At 38.2% G+C, this 19,499-nt stretch overlaps 1 protein-coding gene across 3 annotated transcripts in view; it reads right to left on the bottom strand.

Moving 5' to 3' along the window:
- The window catches only part of KALRN (kalirin RhoGEF kinase), a 4,346,166-nt gene that overhangs the window by 1,427,777 nt on the left and 2,898,890 nt on the right, over positions 1-19,499 (bottom strand). For all 3 annotated transcript variants that reach the window (XM_044074926.1, XM_044074921.1, XM_044074920.1), the window contains exon 26: positions 17,910-17,979. In XM_044074926.1, coding sequence (XP_043930861.1) covers positions 17,910-17,979 — 70 coding nt within the window. The remainder of the gene's footprint in view (positions 1-17,909; positions 17,980-19,499) is intronic.

Below are 19,499 nucleotides of genomic sequence, written 5' to 3'. Positions count from 1 at the left end.
AATGAACTTCTAAAATGTTTTCATTTCAAGACAGGCTTTAAAGATAAAGTTTTATTTAAACCAGGATACATATATGCCCTGAGTTTTAGAACCCACTTATATTCAGCTTTTTTCAGTTAAAGCTACTATACCACCCTTTTAAGTTTTGCTTAATTACTTGCAGAGCAGAAAAACAAAACTGATGATGTTCACCCTTCTCAGGGATATGTTTGCTGACAGCATTCTGAGTTCAACTTATTTTAATATCTGATGGTACAAACATATCCTGTCTTTAAACTTTGTGTTAGTCTTGCCTTCATAAAAGGCAGGACAGTTGTCACATAAAGCTTGATGGATTACATTAACAGTATCACAGTTGGCAAAAACCATGAGGGAAGTGTTACTTTTCATAGACAGATGTACAAAAAATGTTATCTTAAATATATACTTGCAAATGGAGCATTTGTAATAAGGATGATTTCCTTTTCTATGACTATATCTATTGTCTACAATATTTCTTTGTTCATTATTGTATGACTATATTCTATGACTATATCTATTATCTACAATATTTATTTGTTCATTGTAGCATAGCAGTTGTTTAGGTGATATATGTTTCCTAAAACTGAAATGTGGAATATCCTGCACAATTCTCCCGTTAACATGGACATTCGAAAGAATGTGCCAGTGCTTCCTAACAATACTTTGAATTTGTTTTGGAAATGTATTATAAGGTAATATGAACCTCATATTACTATCCTGGTTCTCATTACCATTCCTTGGTGTAGGGGTGACTTCTCTAAACAATGAACCATCACCTGCTACTCTCCTATTGCTCAACATTTGCTGTACTAAGTCTATCTCAGATGGATAATAACATCTATCTAAAAAGTCTTGTGGCATTTTATATAGCTGCATGTTGAAAATATCATCTGACGTATTTAATCTATTCACACTCAGTGTCTGCCCCTTAACTATATTACTAAAACTAAAAGTGGGATGCATGCTATGTCAATGCAAATAAACATTTGTCTTCACTTCTTCAGTGAAGATCAATGTCCCAAGGACACCATCTGCCCTTTTGGACATATTAATGTCAAGAAATTCTATAATATCTTCTGAAGCTGTGACTTAAAAGGTAAACAAATTAACAGTTCCAGTCATGTATTTTACTAAATCATGTAGCTGTTGGCTAGTTCCACCCCACATCAAGATGTCATCCACAAATCATTTATAGAAGAACACGCCACAGTAAAAGGGATTCTTCCTATTCAGGACATGCTGTTGTTCCTACATGTACATTACTATATTGGCACAAATATTAGCCACTTGTGTACCCCATCACCATTCCTTGCTTCTGCAAGAAAAGTTTCCCTTGGACTGTAAATACATTATTGTTCAAAACTATATCCAGAAAATAGTACACACTATTGATAAATATGTTATCCCTGGCTATTTGTAAAGTTAAGAAACTCCGTACCAATTCTATACCATAAAATTATTTAAGCCTGTAAAAAATGAATATATATATATATATATATATATATATATATATATATATATATATATATATATATATATATGTATTATTCATATATATCTATGAATATATATCCATAGTCACTAGCAAGAAATCAGCACTTGGCAATTCCAAGGTCAGCGTTATAAACCACTTGTAGCGTTCTCAGGGGTGTAGACACAATCACGCTGCTTGATTTAAAAAGCAGCCCTTAATTAAACATTGGTAAACCTGAAGTAAGGCACACACAGAGCTCAGCAAAATGGACAACTGCTTTAATGAACAAGCAGAAAAACAATCAACAGCAAGCTAAATCACAGCAGCACAGCACAGCAAACTAAATTGCAAAGCACAAGCAACAGCACAATAACGCTGTAAAGTTAATCCTCATACGTTTTCGTCACAATAACTTCATCAGATACCTAACCTCTCTTCCTTTGATGAATAAATAAACTAATCTAATTCAAATGGACCAATGAGTGAACAAATTCAATTACACATGCAAAATGCATTAAAACACATGAACCTTAAAGGTGAATGAATCTAAGTTAAAACCAAAAGTGTTATATAATAAATAGATATAATAAACAGATATGTATATATATTTTGTTATATAAAATGATTCAAACTCAAACCTTAGTTAAAATTGCTTTGTTAAATATAAGTATTACCAGCATAAACCTGAAATGCTTCTAAAAATGTTTTTTCAAAAGCAGAAGCTAAATTGAATCCAAAATGCAATGAAATAGCACCATCTTGTGGAAATTAAATTAAATGCATGTTCATCTTGTTAAAAGATGTTGCTGAGTCTTTCGGCTTTTCCCAGTTAGGGGTCGCCACAGCGGAACTCTGGTCCGCTAATGATCGGCAGTAGATTTTTACGTGCCGAGTTGCCGGCCCTGATGCACAACCTTCAACAAAGGTACACCCATTCACGCATGTCTCCACACAGAAGACGCTCTAGCTGAGAATCAAACAGGACGTCTTACTGTGAGGCGACAATGCGTCTTCATTCCTTTGTCTAGTCACGTAGCACTGCCAGTTGTAACGATTGCATCTGTGAGTTTGAGTCTTCATTAGTATACTTTATGGAATCACAATGTCTTTCCTTTGTGAGAGGCAGGTATACATATACATCAAACTCCTCTAACCCAGTGTAATTGCAACCCTTTAGCGGATTCCTTAAGGTGAGACCTCTTCAGAGCATCTGCCACATGTATACCTTTGCTAGACTTATACTTTGCTTTAATGTCAAAACATTGAACACTCAGCATTGTCCATTGAAGGCGAATATAAATTCTTTGTAAGGACTTGTGGTCTGACTCCATGGTTGCAGATATCAAATAAGCATATTACTATTTTTTTTTCTTTTCACAATCATATACAGTGGCCAATAAACTCCTTTTCATTTTGTGCATATCTGCTCTGCGCATTTGTCATGTCTCTAGATCCATATGCCACTGGTTAACCATCCAGCACAAGAACAGCACTCAGCCCACTATGGCTGGCATCAACTTACATAGGCTTACAGGTTCACATACTAAATATATGGTATGGGAGACCACTAAGCAGCCTAGCCCAATTTTCCAAATACCCCAGAGCAGTTTTTGGTTAAGCAAGACACTCAGAGGCAAAATGAGGCTGAGTGAATCAAACCCTGGACAACTGGACACAGCTGATTATAGCTTGCAGCCTTAATCCTCTGTGTTAGCTACCAACATGACCAATTGCTTTCCTGCATCATAGCATATCAGGGTGGAAAACTCTCTTACTATTTTCTTTAAAATTTTAAAACTGTGATCATGTTTATGTTCCTCCCAGCACCACTCAAAAACATGCATTTTTGCATAGGGTCAGCAGGGTGTGGTTAAACAAATCCACAGTGTGCAGACTCAGCTGCAGAGTGGTACATAATTTGATTTACAGTTTCACAGAGAAAGCAAAGGCATCCATAGAGGCCAGATCAAACACAAGCCCCCACCCCCCACCCCCAAGTACACTCAGCTGGCAGAATGATGGTACAGAAACAGAAGCAAAGCAAGGCAGAAAATGTAAGAGAGAAAATTCTAGATATTAGCAGAGGGGTTACTGACTACTGTTTTCCTAGGCATAAGGACAGGGACACATGAAAGTGGCTGTGTATTTATTTAGACAGATAATGTACCATACCCCAAAACTTTTGGAGCTTTGATTTATCCTTTAGCTGTCATATCCCCACTTTAGCTCATATATTCTTTGGGTCAGATCTTAAGCCTTCTTTTATCTGATAGGCTGGATCTCACTTTGGAAGTTCCTACAGTACTGTTTGACAGTGTAATGCTATAGCCTGTCCAGCAACTTGTCAGTCTATAGTCATGCTAAGCCTTAGTCTGACCTAAGACTAGTATGCATATGGGACTGTTAACCATCACCTGCAGTCTTTCCATTATATGGACCACTGACCTTTGAAATACTTCCAGTGCTGACAAGATTCCATGCCATGTGGAGCAACCTATATTGTCCAAGACGTGTAGTGTTGAATATGCATAGTCTGGATCTCTGATCATCAGACAATCCACCAAAAGCAATAATATGCATCTAGAACTTCAAAGAATTTAGCTTCTGCTGCCACAGCAACAATGTCTTTCACAATCTTAAATGATACTGCTCCCTTTTAATACCTTTATTCATATCCAGGGGGATTGCTGGCTATTATTTTCATTCTGATGTCACAGATATGGGCTCTGTTTGTCTAGTAATGATCCCACTTTCTCCATACACTTGGGCTTCTGCTTGATTTTGAGACTCAATGCTATGGGCAGTCTTCTGGGAGCATAGGTCACAGCTGCCATATCAGATTTAAGTTTTACACTGTATTTCCCAGGTGGGCATCCCAATTCCATAAAGATGTTTATGCATATTGCAAAATTATCCATGCCAGTATCTAGAATTACATTTTACTTTTTCAACTTTGCATTGCTTCTATTTCTCCACCATCATTCTATTAGCTGGGTGTATGGAGGGTTGGGACTTGTTGTATTAGATCTGGCCTCTGCAGATGGCTTTTCTAGCTCTGTGAATGTGTAAACTAAACCCGAACAAGCGAAAAACAAAGCAAGGAACAGTATAGGCAGTACGAACTGTTTTAATAAAATTAGCTCTTTCGGAAAAGGCAATGCTTTTCCTTCTTCAGATCCGATCTGAAGAAGGAAGAGCATTGCCTTTTCTGAAAGCGCTAATTTCATTAAAACAGTTCGTACTGCCTATACTGTTCCTTGCTTTGTTTTTCACTTGTTTGGATTTAAACGTTTTTAGACATTTGAATGTGTAAACTAAATTATATGCCACTCTGCAACTGAGTCTGCACACTGCAGATTTAAACCCAACCAGCTGCTTGCATGCCATTCTGCTTAATATGGTGAGTTATTGAGATAGCACAATCTAGAACAAACATTTGCACATCTAAATCTTGTACAAAAATATTAAGCCACTTTGTTCGTATGGCAAAAATGTATCTCCTGAATATTTTTTTGAGGAACATTTCCACCTTTAGTCTGCTTTCTCAGGTTCACTAAAGTGAAGAAGGACTGAAACACAGAGAGACATCATGAAGTGTATACTCTCACTAGCATTTTGACAATAACAGCTATTATCTAAGCCTTTAATCTCACCCCTGGGAGGGTGAAACAGACCACTGGTATCACTGCAGGGACTCAAAATTCCTACTCCTGATCACTTACTAATGAAGCCTAACAGAAAATGGTGACTTAGAGAGCTAAAAGCCCACACCCAGGATGCTCACTACAATGACACTCCCTTCTCTAAGGGATTATAACTATGCATGTCCTGCTCTACCCCCACCTCCCAGGGCAAGCCAGTCCTTATTTGCTAACATCATCATGCACACAAGTACCTAAAGGAACTCATGCCACCCGGTCCTTTGTTAGAGCATTATGAACTATTATTATTAGAACTATGTTACTTACCTTGGCTGTCCTAAATATATTCACAGAGTGAACAACGGACAGTCCAATATGCTTTTACATCCAATGCTTTATATGCTCTGTCATTCAATATGCTACCATAAATACCAGTATTTATTTATTTATTTATTGACATTTGACAACAGGGAATGTCTGAATGGATAGGTGCCCATGTTCACAGGATTACCAAGAAAAACAGCTCCAAAGTATTACAAAAACATTTTAAGAGCAATAATTTTACAATCTTCAGAAAAATAATACAAAAGCATCTACAGTTTAAATAATAACACTAAATTAGATGTAATGTGAAAACCCTAGTCAAGAACCAATACAATGTATATGACAATGATTTAATATTTAGATAATCTGCAGCTATTTTACACAGAAATTAAACAAAAGTTAGTATAACACAAACAGGAACTGGAAAAAAAACACAGTTATGGCAAATTTAGAAAGAGAATCAGGTGAGAGAAACTGATTGAAGTATGGAAATGACTGAAGAAGGGAGAGTAAGAGTTGTAAGGTATAAATAAGTACCTGCTCATATTTAGGGATATAGTTTATCCTGGGTTTGAGCAAGAACAGAGCCACATTTTGGCTGGGAAGTCTTTCAGAATGGTTATGGAAGGACTGGAAGGAGGGTATTGACCTGACATATACAGGCAAGGAGTTCCAGGCCCTAGCAACATGGTATGAGTACAGACCACATTCAGCAAGACTTTATAGGTTTGAGGACAGAGAAGAGTTTTTGGTCATTGGTTCATAATGACCGACTGGGAACATAGTGTATTTAGTGCAGGACAGCAGATGGATGCTGGATAATTTTATAGGTGCTAAGACTCGGTATATATGTTAGTTGATGGGGTAGTTCTAACCAGTTCAGGCTTTTTAGTGTTAGACCATGGTGGGTTCTGAAAGGGGAATTTGCTGCAAATTTAGCCAATTCATGTTTAGATTTTTATGATGCCTGAGGGTTAATAAAGATGGGAGGACAATACAGAAGTGAGGGCTGGAGGTAAGTAGCGGCAAGTGAAGTTTAAGTTGTGTTGGTGAGAAAATTTTTAGCCATGTATGCATCCATAGTTTTTGGTTATTGTTTTATGCAATTTTGTATGTGCAAGTCAAATTTAAAAATATCATCCGCTATTACCCCTAATAATTTGATATGACATGTGACATCAATGGTTGTATTATTAAGAAGGGGGATTTTAAATTTTGTTTTTTCATGACAGAGGAATTTAAGAAAAAAAGTATTTTTTTGGGGGGGGGTTAAAAAAGCCATGTTTCAGTGGCTGTTATAGCTTCCTGAGTGTTTTCTGGAGATGTGCCAGGTTGTCTGACGTCCATATGAGTGTGGAATCATCTGTGTATTGTATTAGGGAGACCTGTTGTGTAGATGGTCGGACAGAGTTAGTGAGACTTTTAAATAGGAGGGGACAAAGGATGGAGCCTTGTGGTACACTGGCAGAGACTGGGAAGCATGGGGGGGGGTGGAGTGCCATTTTACAGACCAATACCTATTGGACAAATAGCTTCTGAACCATAGAAAGGTGAACTGCGATAGACCTACTGAGAACATCTGAAGTAGATGTTTGCTCTGACAAACTGTGTCAAAGGCTTTAGATAGAAATAATGAGACTAGATTGCCATTTTCTCTAAGTTTACTGACAGTATTTACAAAGTTTTAAAGTGCAGTGTTAGTACTATGGGAGGGACACAAGCCATATCATGTGGGAGATAGGAGTTCTTCCTGCAGGTGATAGTTTAGCAATTGTTTTTAAATACATTTTCCAAGTATTTTGGAGAGGGGAGATAAGATTGCTGTAGGTCTAAAGTTACTGATGTCTATTGAATTTACACTTTTCTGTTGATGGATAATGTGTGATTGTCTTTCTCCAGAGAGAAGAGGGAATGTGGGATTCCTAGACTGACATATCTATAAGGACTGGCACAGGACAGGCAATCCTACTGGCTACTTTTTTAAGGTACTTGCTTTGAAGGTCACCAACTGAAGTAGAGTATGGTTTAAGAGTAGTTTTATACAGGATGTAAGCACAGGTTTGAAGTTGAAGGTAGATATGGTGATATGTGGATGTTGGGTAGTGTTGAAATTAGATGCAGCAATTTCACCAAAACTTTTAGCAGTTTTTATTTACTTTCACTATTCCTAATCTTCAATTCACATCTTTGTGAAATTATTTAGAGATTCACATTTTTTAACCAAACATTATTGACTGAAAGGCAAACTCTGTTGTCATGACTATAGCTAAATCTCACAGAATCCAGTCTTTATTGGGTATCATCCTGACCCCTCTTTAATGCTTTATATTCTCTATGTGACCTTTTAGCACTCCTAGTTTGTCTTTTGCCTAAATGAGTCTCTTTATATGTTATCATTTATTCAGTAATATCTTGGTAGTATCCTGGAATTTCATTTTGCTCTCAAGTAACTCTTCTGTTAAATCTCTAATCTGCAAACTTGTAATTTCATTAACTCATTTGCTAACTTTCTTATTTTCAGAGTTGTAGTTTAATAGATAATACATACATCAATAGCATTTTCCAACATTAAGTCACTGTCACATAAAAGCTTTTCCACAATTTGTCACTGGTAATGCCGCAAACAATTCTGTCTTACAAGAAATCACAAAAAATAATACAATGTAATAGTAAAATCACAATATACTGGCAATTCGGAACAAATTGTAAATTGTTCTTTAGTTAGTAAACATCTGATTAAACCATTCACTAAAGCAGACCCAGGTTTGAGACCTCAACCTCATTGACATATTTTGTGACATTAAGCAAAACATATAACTTCCTGGGGTCCACTATGTACTCTCGAAATACTGAAATCCCTAAATTCAGTATTTCAAAATTACATAGCCGAAAACCCAAGCGCAACTCACAATTCTGAAAATACACAACCACGAAATTCAAAATGTCGAAACTACGCTACAAATACAGTACACACATAAACAAATATAAAACTCCCCCCCACAATCAAATAAATGCATCTACACTAAAGATAAGCAGGGGGCAAGCCCCCCTGCACCCCCACACCCACCCTACTTATATATATATTTATTTATTTATTTAAATTTGTTGAGGGTCCATTTTCAGCGGAGGCCCGGGGAGAAAAGCTCCACAGTAAAATAAACAGACAGTAGTTACATTGGATTACATAGTGATTAACAATTTAACATAAAAATTACTTACAGCATATTTACAGATGAAGAACATAGTACATCAGTAGACAACTAGAATCTTTATCTGTGAAGTAAATAACAGGCATTAACAAATGTAACAATGAGAAGTTCCTGCTGTATAATAAGTACTAGGCTTATGAGTATCTGAGCTTGCTATCATCAAGGTAGTTAGTGGAAGTGAAAGAAAGGTAGTAGTTGGATGGGGTGGATGATATTAGAGTGGGAGTTGCAAGGGCATAGCCAGCATGTTTTAGGCTTTTAATAAAGTTTTGAAGTTGGTGCATGATGGTAATTGTGGGTGGGAGTGAGTTCCAAAATTTGGCTATGGCGCAAGAGAATAGTGCTTCACCAGCAGAGTTATTGGCTTTAGTAATCTGCAAGTGATTTTGTTGCTGGATCTTAGTGGTCTGGTGGTGCGATAGGGTTGGAGTAGATTCTGGAGGGATGGGACATTTAGTGGATGGTTTATTAGTTTGTGGGTGAGTGAGAGTTGATACCACTGAAGGAGGTGAGGGAGTTCAAGCCAGCCCAGTTCAGCAAGTGAGAGACAGTGGTGACTACGGTAGGATGCCCCTGGCAATTTTGCGATTTTGTTGTAGCAGGTCTCTAGCTTGTTTAGATCACATTGCCTTAGGTTGGTATATACTGGAGGCATAACGTAGGGTGGAGATAAGGTGGGAATTTGCTATTGAAATCTTTGCTGCTTTGGTGAGAAATTGTTTATTTCTGTACAATGCTCCTAGTTTTTTGTGGACTTTTTTTATGGTCATGGATATGTGAATGTCAAATTTTAGTTTATTGTCTATTTCCACTCCTAGCAATTTGGTGTGATCAGTTGGGTATATAGTGGTGTTGTCTTTGCTGTGATGTTAAAGTGAGAGTTGTTTTGAGTATGTTTGGTGGGTTGGAAGATGAGTAGTTTAGTTTTGTTTGGGTTGAGTATTAATTGGGCATTGGATAACCATGTTTCAACAGAGGAAAAGGCTTCCTGTGTGACTTTTTGCAGTTTGGGTAGGGACTGGGCTGAGCAGATGATGGTAGAGTCATCTGCGTATTGGATGAGTGTGCCATGTTTGGTGGCAGAGGCTAGATTATTGGTGTAAACAGAGAAAAGTAGCGGGTCAAGGATGGGTCCTTGGGAACCCCTATGGAGACAGGTAGTTGGGGAGATATGTCATTCTGCCATACAACGGATTGTTGGCGGTCAGACAGGTAACTCTGAAACCAGTTGGTGACTGATTGTGAGAAGGATAGGTTATTGAGGACAGAGATAAGTTGTTTGTGTGGGACCATGTCAAATGCTTTAGATAGGTCTAGGAAAGTAGCAGAGGAGAGATAGCCATTGTTTTTATGCTGAAGGATAGTGTTTGTAAAGAGAGTAAGGCAGTGGTGGTCCTATGGTTTGGTCGGAAACCATGCTGAGTACTGGAAAGGAGGTTGTTAGTAAGGAGGTAGTGTGAGACCTGAGAGTGTATGCATTTCTCTAGTATTTTGGAGAGTGGAGAGAGAATAGCTATTGGTTAGTTCTGCAGAGGGTCCGCCTTTGTGGAGGGGAATTATATGTGAGACTTTCCACAATGTGGGAACGTAACTTTCTGACAGAGATCGGTTAATCAAGATGGATACTGGGTAGGCCAGAGCATCAGCTGCGATTTGTAGGTATTCACTTGGGAGGTTGTCTGCTGCTAATTTGGTGGGTTTAAGTTTAGTTAAGAGTTTTTATGTTGGAGGTAGGTACAGGAGAAAAGAGAAGGCAGTGGGAGATTACTAGTTGAAGGTGTGGGTTGGAGGGAGGGTTGTGTTGTTTAGCTAGTGATAGTATGGTTTGGGTGAAGTGTGTGTTGAATGAGGTAGCAATATTTTCTGAGGAGTGAGGGATGTTAGGAGAAGAGGTACTGACTTTACCTGGGTGGAGGATGTAGTTTATGGAAGACCAGAATTGATTGGGGCTGTGTTGTGAGGAGTCTAGGGCAGACTGGTAGTATTGGAATTTGTCCCGTTTTATTAGATTTTTGACTCTACGGCGTAATTCTAGGAATTTCTGTCTAGCTCTGGGGTTTTGAGTGCTCCCAGGCTTTATTTTCATTTCTGACTTAGTGGTTTCTGTAGCCATGGGGAGGGTTGTGCTTTGGTTCTGGAAAATCTTATGGGGGTAATTAAGGATGTTCAGGAAGGTAGTATTAAAAGATTCAACTCGTCATCTAGACTGAGGTACTTTAGAGCATGCCAGTTACATTCTTTGAGGATGAGATGAATGTGAGTGGGTTAAAGTTTATTTTTTACGTATTGTGATAGATGACAGGTTTAGCTTGGTACAGGTATTTTTTGAGTAGGAATGTTGGGGAGTGATCACTGAGGCTATCTGATAAGCAGCCTGTTATATATGACTGGGGTTCTTACTGACTAGTATCCAATCCAGGGTAGAGTGCTTGCTGGAGTTTTTATTTATCCTTGTTGGTGACTGGACTAGTTGGGTGAAGCCATGAAGGTGTACATGATGGGTTGGATTGTTGCCAGAACAGGATTGCCAGTCAATATTGAAATCACCTAAGATGATAGTTTCTTGGGGAGATGGTGGGTAGACCAGCTGAGGAGGTTTTCTAGTGGAGGGATGTTTTGGCCAGGTGGGAAGTAGCATCCAATTATGTTGATGGTTTTGTTTGGTTAATTTTGAGGTTGGTATATATTATTTCTTCATTGCCTATTTGTGGAGCTGATGATTTTAAGATCTGGATGTTTAGATGTTGTTTAAATATTATAGCTACACCACCTCCTTTTGTTTAGGCGGTCTACTCTTAGTATGCGTAACCTGTAGGAGTATTTGCTCACTGGTAATGTGAGGTTTAGCTAGGTTTTCTGTCAGGACGACTATATCTGGGGAGTATAAGTCTATGGTGGCATGGAGTTCATGGACTTTGTTGGATATACTTCTAATATTTAGGCTTAGTAGAAGGAAGTCACTTGGCTTTCTATTGGCTGTAATATGGGAGAAGTTGTGATTTCTAGTCTGATTATGAGGACTGGGGTTGGAGATGGTAGGGCCAGGGTTGGGGTGGATGTCTCCACTTAGGGCTAGTTTTGATATGCATGGGATTATTAGTTTTCTCAGATTTTGAATGTGTTTGTTTATAAGGGAAATTTTATGATTGTTCTCTGTGGGTAATAGGTATGGTGGGAGGGTTACTATGTTAAGTTGTAGGGATGCTTTACGTTTGAGTAATATAGTTGGTAGAATATGGGGGTGCATAGGGATGGTTCTTGAGCTGGTGGGAGGGGAGCTGAGTATGGGTGAGACATGGGTGGTGGTGTGAGTAGTAGTACAGTGGTAGTGGTTGAGTGAGGGAATGATGGAGCTTTGGTAGGATGTAAGATATGCAAGGAGAGTGCATGCAGTGAGCAAAGGAAAGGTATGCTTGTACATGTCAGTTGAGGAGGTGTGATAGTAGAGGAGGAGGTAGTGTTGGGTTACCGCTGTGGTTGGCTATTGGAAAGATGGGAGGTTTGAGTGCAATAAAGGTGGGACCACTGGGGTGGGAGGGAATAGGGGGCAGGAGGCGGGTAGAGACCCTGTTAGGTTCTTGTATGAGGGGCTGGAAACAATCACAAAGCAAGACAAGTATGTGTTAAGAACAATCACAATTGACCAAGGACTGCTCTGAAACTGTAAGTCTTGTCTTAATTTCTCAGGAGGAAAACCAGGATAACCTTGTATCAGTAGGCTACTGTGGTATAGTTTAAATAAACAAACACACAGTATTGATCAGTTATGGATACTATTTGCTAACAGAAGGCAATAAGAGAAAGTGGAAGATGTGTGTGGTGGTGGTGGTGGTGGTGGGGGGGGGCTGCTTACAGCCAAAGCACAGTGCTCTCAGGGAAAATGAAGATCGGCTCAAACAGTTAGACACATACTCAAAGTTAACTGTAGCTGTTTGCAGACAGTTCAGACCCGGACTGCACTTTTCTTATAGGAATGTTAAAGGTGTTACCGCAGTTGAATACTTAAGAGCGGTGTTAGGTCTAGAAAAGAAGAGTACAGAGAGGAGTAAGCACCTTTGAGATGGTAAATATATATTATAAAGATTATAAAAAACACACTGAGCAAATAGCTACCACATGCAATGTCCTGAACCACTACTTAGTATATGCAGATACTGAGCCAATTGGAAGAACATTAGAAAACAAAAACCAGATGCAGCCACAGATAAAAATATAGCGAGCAGCAATCTGTCGTTGTTCTCTAATGTGATTCTATCCACCAGTAACAGCACAGACTTATAGAAATAATTTAGACACTAGTATGAGCTGTCTACACACAACACTATTACATGAATAACATTAGTGAACAAGGTGCAGCTATGCAAATAGATCATACATACTATTATACTAGTAACAACTTGGTGCATGCCATAGTAACATCAAAAATAAAGCATAAAACATATTAGATGTCTAACACAATTCAACATAAACATATACAGTTGTAAAATGTCTAATACAATTCAACATAAATAGGCATTTACAGTTGTAAAACACTTACTGGAGAGACACTGAGCCTTCATGGGGCCTGTAGCAGAGTGGATTGTAGTTTTACAAATGGTGCCTGCCACAGGTAATATTTATTAACTCTGGGATTGTCTTAAGGTAATAAACAGGGGAGGGGAGGGGAGAACATTTCTAACTCCGAGATCGCACAAACAGAAACACAAACGAAACTCACACACACACATCTTACAGTCCCTCACACACACACATCACAGTCACAACACACACTTGCACACACTAAAGCCCCTAACCAACACATTTACACACACAAACTTACTTAAATTCAACCAATACATCCACACACCAGTGGAAGCGGAAATTCAACATCTCTGTGCTTTGGGATTTTGAATTTCGCACTTCTGCTGGTTTCAGAACTTTGAGTTTTCGGCTATGTAATTTTGAAATACTGAATTTCAGGATTTCAGCATTTTGAAATTACATAGTGGACCCAACTTCCTGGTATCTCTGTGTCTTTTCTAAACAAATAAATACTTTTACCTACTCAGAAAAAAATGAAGTAGTAAAGTTCTGCATAGCAAAAACAGACCAAAAGGGAAAGTTCAGAACTGGTTGTGTAACTCATTAAAAGGAAAGTGCAGAGTGATGCAATTAGAATTTGAAAGCTGGTATGGTATGACTAATCCTGCAACAGAAATAGTTTCATTTTGGCTAAAAAAAAATCAGTAATTAATTTTTATAACTGCAAACATATGATTGCAGGGAAATGTACATTACAGCAGCAGCGGAAATACTTGTGCTGTTTAATGCATGAAACTGTGAATTCTCATGCCAAAAAACAGATATAAAGATGGCAGTGAGTCTGGATGTTTGTCACTCCTGCCATAGGTTCCATCAGAAAGTACAGTTCCACTGGCAGGCAGCATACTGGGCATCCTAGTTTAATTTTTTCTTTTCAAAAGGGTGTAAGATAACAGATATGCAGACAAAAGACGCTATGATAAATGTATATTGCAGAAATGTTTAGAATATTTTTTCAGTTTTTAGAATATTTTTTCAAAGTGCCACTTAATCATGTCAAACGTGTCATGTGCATGTTAAAATGTTATCATACATACTATGCTATACAATGTCCATTACAGGCATGACACAGGGTTCCATGCCACAAAACAGGGGAGCACTGCAAACACATAATTATCTATTTTTTGAAGTTATGGATTGAACTATGTATTACATCAACTTCCATCAATTCATCTGACTGCAGCATAGTTCAGCTGTCCACAGAAAATATCTGCAGGTATCTATCTATCCAAAGTCTGAAAAATACTACAAAAAGAAAACAAACATAGGTCATCAATCCCTTAGTTATAATGAAAGGGAGGTGTGGCAGACAGAAGGAGTGGCTTCTGAATTGTACAGAATAGGCAGATAAATTCTGACTTCAGACAGAAGTGGACTTCTGGCACATTGTAAGAGAAATCCTACGCTGTCACTCTGGCATCTAATAACTCAATCCGTACATTTCTGTTCTACTGCAACAGACATCAGTGAAGAAAGATATTTGGGGAATGTCTTAAATTAAGCCATATACATGGAAATATACAAGTAAAGGCACTTTTTAGCTCAAGAGGAAGGGATCCTCTAAAGTAAAGATAGTCTCTGAAGATGTCCTTTCAAAATTATGTGAGTGGCACCCTCGGTTTTATTACTTACCCACTGTGGAATGAAATCAAATTATGTTTGCTGTTCTCTGTATTAAATGTAAGAGATTAAACGACTAAGACACTGAAAGAAAATGAGGTTTGGCTTGTAGTGACAAATATTTTTTGCTCATTTATTTGGTTGTTGACTGCAGTACAGTCGCAATCTTGACGGACCATTTTCAGGCTCCACCCAGGGCACCCAGCTAAAGATGGAAGATACAGCATTATACGTGCATGCAATCACATAATATTTTATAGATGCAACCACATAACGATTTAGGCAAATAGTGTAAGGTAATGAGAGAAAAGTATCAAAGCAGTAGTCTTTGATGATTGAGTTTGTTAATTAACCATTTGGGTTTAACTGAATGATAGTAATTATAAATGAATGTGGAAAAAAAGAGGGTATGGAGTTATACTGTGGCAGAAAAGGTGAAGAAAATGGGAAGGAAGCCCCAGTACTGGCAGTGGATGTTTTAAGGAAATGCTGGTGTTAATGATTTGTAGAATTAGGTGATGACACTGTTGTGGAAGGTTAATAAGGCAACACTGTAGTTCTTTCTCAAAATTGCATATATAAAGCAATGGATTTTATACCTTCTGGAACAGATACCCATATTTTAAGAGAAATTAAGGAGAACACATGTCCTGAGCATTTTAGATTGGCAAAGGAGTTAGTATGTGTGGTAAGGAGATGGACAGGGAACTAAGGCTGAATGATGGTAGAAGTCTCTCTGGCATCCTTAGTGCGAAATGAGAGAAGCTTTGATCAATGATGATTTTGAATAAATGGAGCTTAATACAACTGTATTTCATTGAGGGATGTTTAATACAGAGCTCCTAATAGAAGTGTATTTCTTTGAGGCATGGGAAGCCATTTACCTTTGGACAGGATTAATCACTAGATTATATACTTACTCTTCCATCAACGCCTGAAATGACTAAACTGTGTTCACTGAAGTTATGTTTTACATTAAGTTACACTCTAGAATAAATCCTAAAAGGTACAAATAACATATTAAATGTTGGCAGAAGTAGCATTCCTATGGAGGGAGGCCCTTCAGCAAAGATTGTTCAAAACATTTCCCATAAGTATACTATGCTGTCTTTTTTTATTAGTTTTTCAAATCTTGGATAAACACAGATGAACTATAGTCACTAATGCGAGACATCCAAAGAGAGAGAGAAAGAAAAGTAATATAAATAATAAAGAGAAGAAAAGAAGCAGATAGTGCTGTGTTTTATATGCACAAATTCCTCTCTACACACCATCTGTGTGGATTTCAATGTCACCAGAGCTCCAAAAACAACTGGCAAATGTCATGGTAGCCTAGATTCAAGACGTTAATTACTCCAGAAGTTAGGAACATGATAACTTAGAAGTTACTTGCACGTTCACAAATGATCAAAATACACCAAAGCCATTCATTTAAACAGCACAGACTGAAACCTTTATTTATTTATATATGTATTTATGTATATATGTATTTATGTATTTAATTTTGTCTGGGAGCAGGTCCCCCTGCATCCTCCTGAACTTGTATAAACCAACTCCGTGGTCACAAAACATTGGGGAATGGACAAACTCCCCAAAACATTGCACAGCAAGGTACAACAGTCACTCTTTTCACTCTAACAAGCATGAGCAACTAACCTCCATGGCACCATAGATTAAGGAAACACATGGCAGCCCACTACTGCACATCTGTAGCTGAAAGAAACGCTCTAACCACTCAAGTAGGTCATACACTGCTTGAAATTTTGAATACCAGCTCCCAGCTCTAGAAAGAGTTGGATAAGGCTTCATTATGCACCACATATAAAGAACATAATACTAGAGTATTTTATGTACATCCAAAATGTAATGTAGTGCTTCAACTCAGTCACTCTCCAGATTACATAAATATACTGGAATTGTGTCTTTAAACTTAAACATCTCCTCAATTAATAATAAGACATTTATAAAATTTATAAATCAATACAGTAAAGCAGGGTGTGAGAAAATGAAAAGTAAAACTCGATGAGCTAATGCTGACACAAATATTAACAATTTTTCAAAGTAAAGACACATTTCATGGAAACAGGAAATGTGCCAGATGAAGTCAAACCCTTGTCATGTAGAAAATTTTACTTAGAATTACTATCTGTGCAATCAAACTGGAATAATATAGCAATATGCCATTATTTAAGAAAATAAATAATTACTTTTCTTAAATAATGGCCTCTTTGCTGCCCTTCGCACCTGTCTGGTGTTGTTCTGATGTACACATCAGTTCTCCGTTGGCTATGTTAAATGGGTTTAACATAGCGAGACGGAGATCTCCGTCTCGCCATGTTAAACTCATTTAACATAGCGATCTCCGAGCTATGTTAAAGGAGTTTAACATGAGATCTCCGTTGCTTTTTAAATCTGTCGCTATGTTAAACTCTTTTAACAAAAGTCCGACCTTTTCTGTTAGTATATTGAGGATTTACGCTGGTTGGGCTGGCCAATCAGCGTGCACGTTTTTAGGGTAGGCATTGTATAATAACTATCTATAAACACATTCCTCTTTCCTAATAATGCAGAATGCTGGCTATAAATAAAATTACTTATTACGACAACATGAGTGTGTCATATACAAACTAATCAAGTAAAGGGAACAGGGAGACAGTGCTTTTCCTGTGACTTGTCACATCACCATCAGTACAGGCTGACTGGCTACTCTAAATTGTTCCTTGGTTGCTGTTGTGGAGTCTTTCTCTTTGTGGATTCCTGCAAATAAGACTTCAGATCAGTAGGACAAACTCACTAGACTGAAAAGGAAATAAGAACTAATAAAACAATACAATTTCATACAAGTGTCTGAAATCTAGGACATATTGATTCCAGAACCAGTCAGTAATTTGATGTTCTGTGCTGCCCTCTAGCAACCATATATCAAAACTACACTGCTGAAACTAGATACATATGCTTGCATTCTCCTTCAAGGTTACTACAGCAGGCATTGCAGTGACAAAGAATAAAAAAATAGAAGAAAAGAAATTAAAATATTACCCAAGTGACAAAGCAGTGGCCAACGTCCTCTGGCAGTTGTTCATACTTCTCCAGTTCTTTTAGAAAAATACTAAAGAAGAAGCAAAATTGTTGTGTGAACAAAGAGAAAGGGCATACTTGCAGTTTCAGCACAATAATCATCATGAAGAGGCTCTTGTCCAAAACAGACATTATTTGCCATTATACAATGACCCCCCCATTAATATTCAAAAACGTGCACGCTGATTGGTCAGCGTGCACGTTGTAAATCAGAGTTATAGTAATGGAAGAAGGTCCGGTCGCCCAGACTTTTTCCATTACTATAACACTTTTTTTAAAGCAACGGAGAACGCAAGATCTCCGTTGCTTCACACTGTCTCGCTATGTTAAACCCATTTAACATAGCGAAACAGTTTGTAAAAAGCAACGGAGATCTTGCTTTCTCCGTTGCTTCTGCCCACAGCTCTGATGTACTGCGTAGGCATACGCATGCGCAGTACATCAGAACTGCTGCAGAATACCAGACAGCTGCAGAAGGGCAGCAAGGAGGCATTATACAATGCCATTACTTAAGAAAAGTAATTATTTTTTTTCTTAAATAATGTCATTGTATAATAGCAATAACCCACTTCTGGGTGTGGGTAATGCTGGATTTACCCACGGTTGGCTTTGTTTGGCAACTCGGGCTTCGCCCTCGTGACCAAACCACACCAACCGTGGGTAAATCCAGCATTACCCACACCCAGGCATGGGTTTTTGCTATAGTACTTAGTGAAAACAACACTGATACTTATTCACCAAGATGTGATATTGTACACAATTTTTTTCACAAATAAACAATCTGCTACATGTTTTCAGTCATGATTTCCTGTAATTCTCTCTTAATTAGTCATGCCTGGCCCCAAGAAACAAAAGTTTTCTCTTCTGCTTAAGCTATGATCTGTGTTTAACAAGGCAACTTCCAGCTGTAGGCTTCTAATCTGTTCTGTTGGACTTATGCTATCAGTTTACTCACAGTTTCCTAATGTTAGGCAACTGCTTGAAATGTGGGGACCTGCAAGAGCAAGTATGAAAATTGTACATCCATCTGCTAAGTCCGAGATGCCATTTCTTGAAATATTCCCTTTTCTCTGAGGTATGGTGATCTCAGAGTTGGTATATATAAGTTCAGGGGGGTTCCCCCACTGCAGAAAAAAGTTTTAAGGAGACGAGCGATTTTCAAGATTTGCTCTTCTCCAGGTTTTTGGTCTTTTTTTTTTCATATTTTCAGCACTTGGCATCACAAGTGCCAAAATTTCAATATGGAGCCGTTACTTGCATGTTTGATTAAGCTAAGCCTTTTGGGTTAGCATTAGCTTTATGATCAGACCTGGACTTAAGGTGAGGGTTATGGCTAGGGCTAGGGTGTTAGGGCTAAGGTATGGCACTACTGCTACTACTACTATAATAAACATACACACACACACACACACACACACACACACACACACACACACACACACACACACACACACACACACACACACATGCATGCATGCATGCACGCACACACACACACACACACACACACACACACACACACACACACACACACACACACACACACACACA

This window comes from Protopterus annectens, chromosome 6.part0, assembly GCF_019279795.1.
Source record: "Protopterus annectens isolate FY-2018-M chromosome 6.part0, PAN1.0, whole genome shotgun sequence".
NCBI classification, from domain to species: domain Eukaryota; kingdom Metazoa; phylum Chordata; order Ceratodontiformes; family Protopteridae; genus Protopterus; species Protopterus annectens.
The sequence above is the reverse complement of the archived record's forward strand: the minus strand, read 5'-3'. Positions and strand labels throughout refer to the sequence as shown.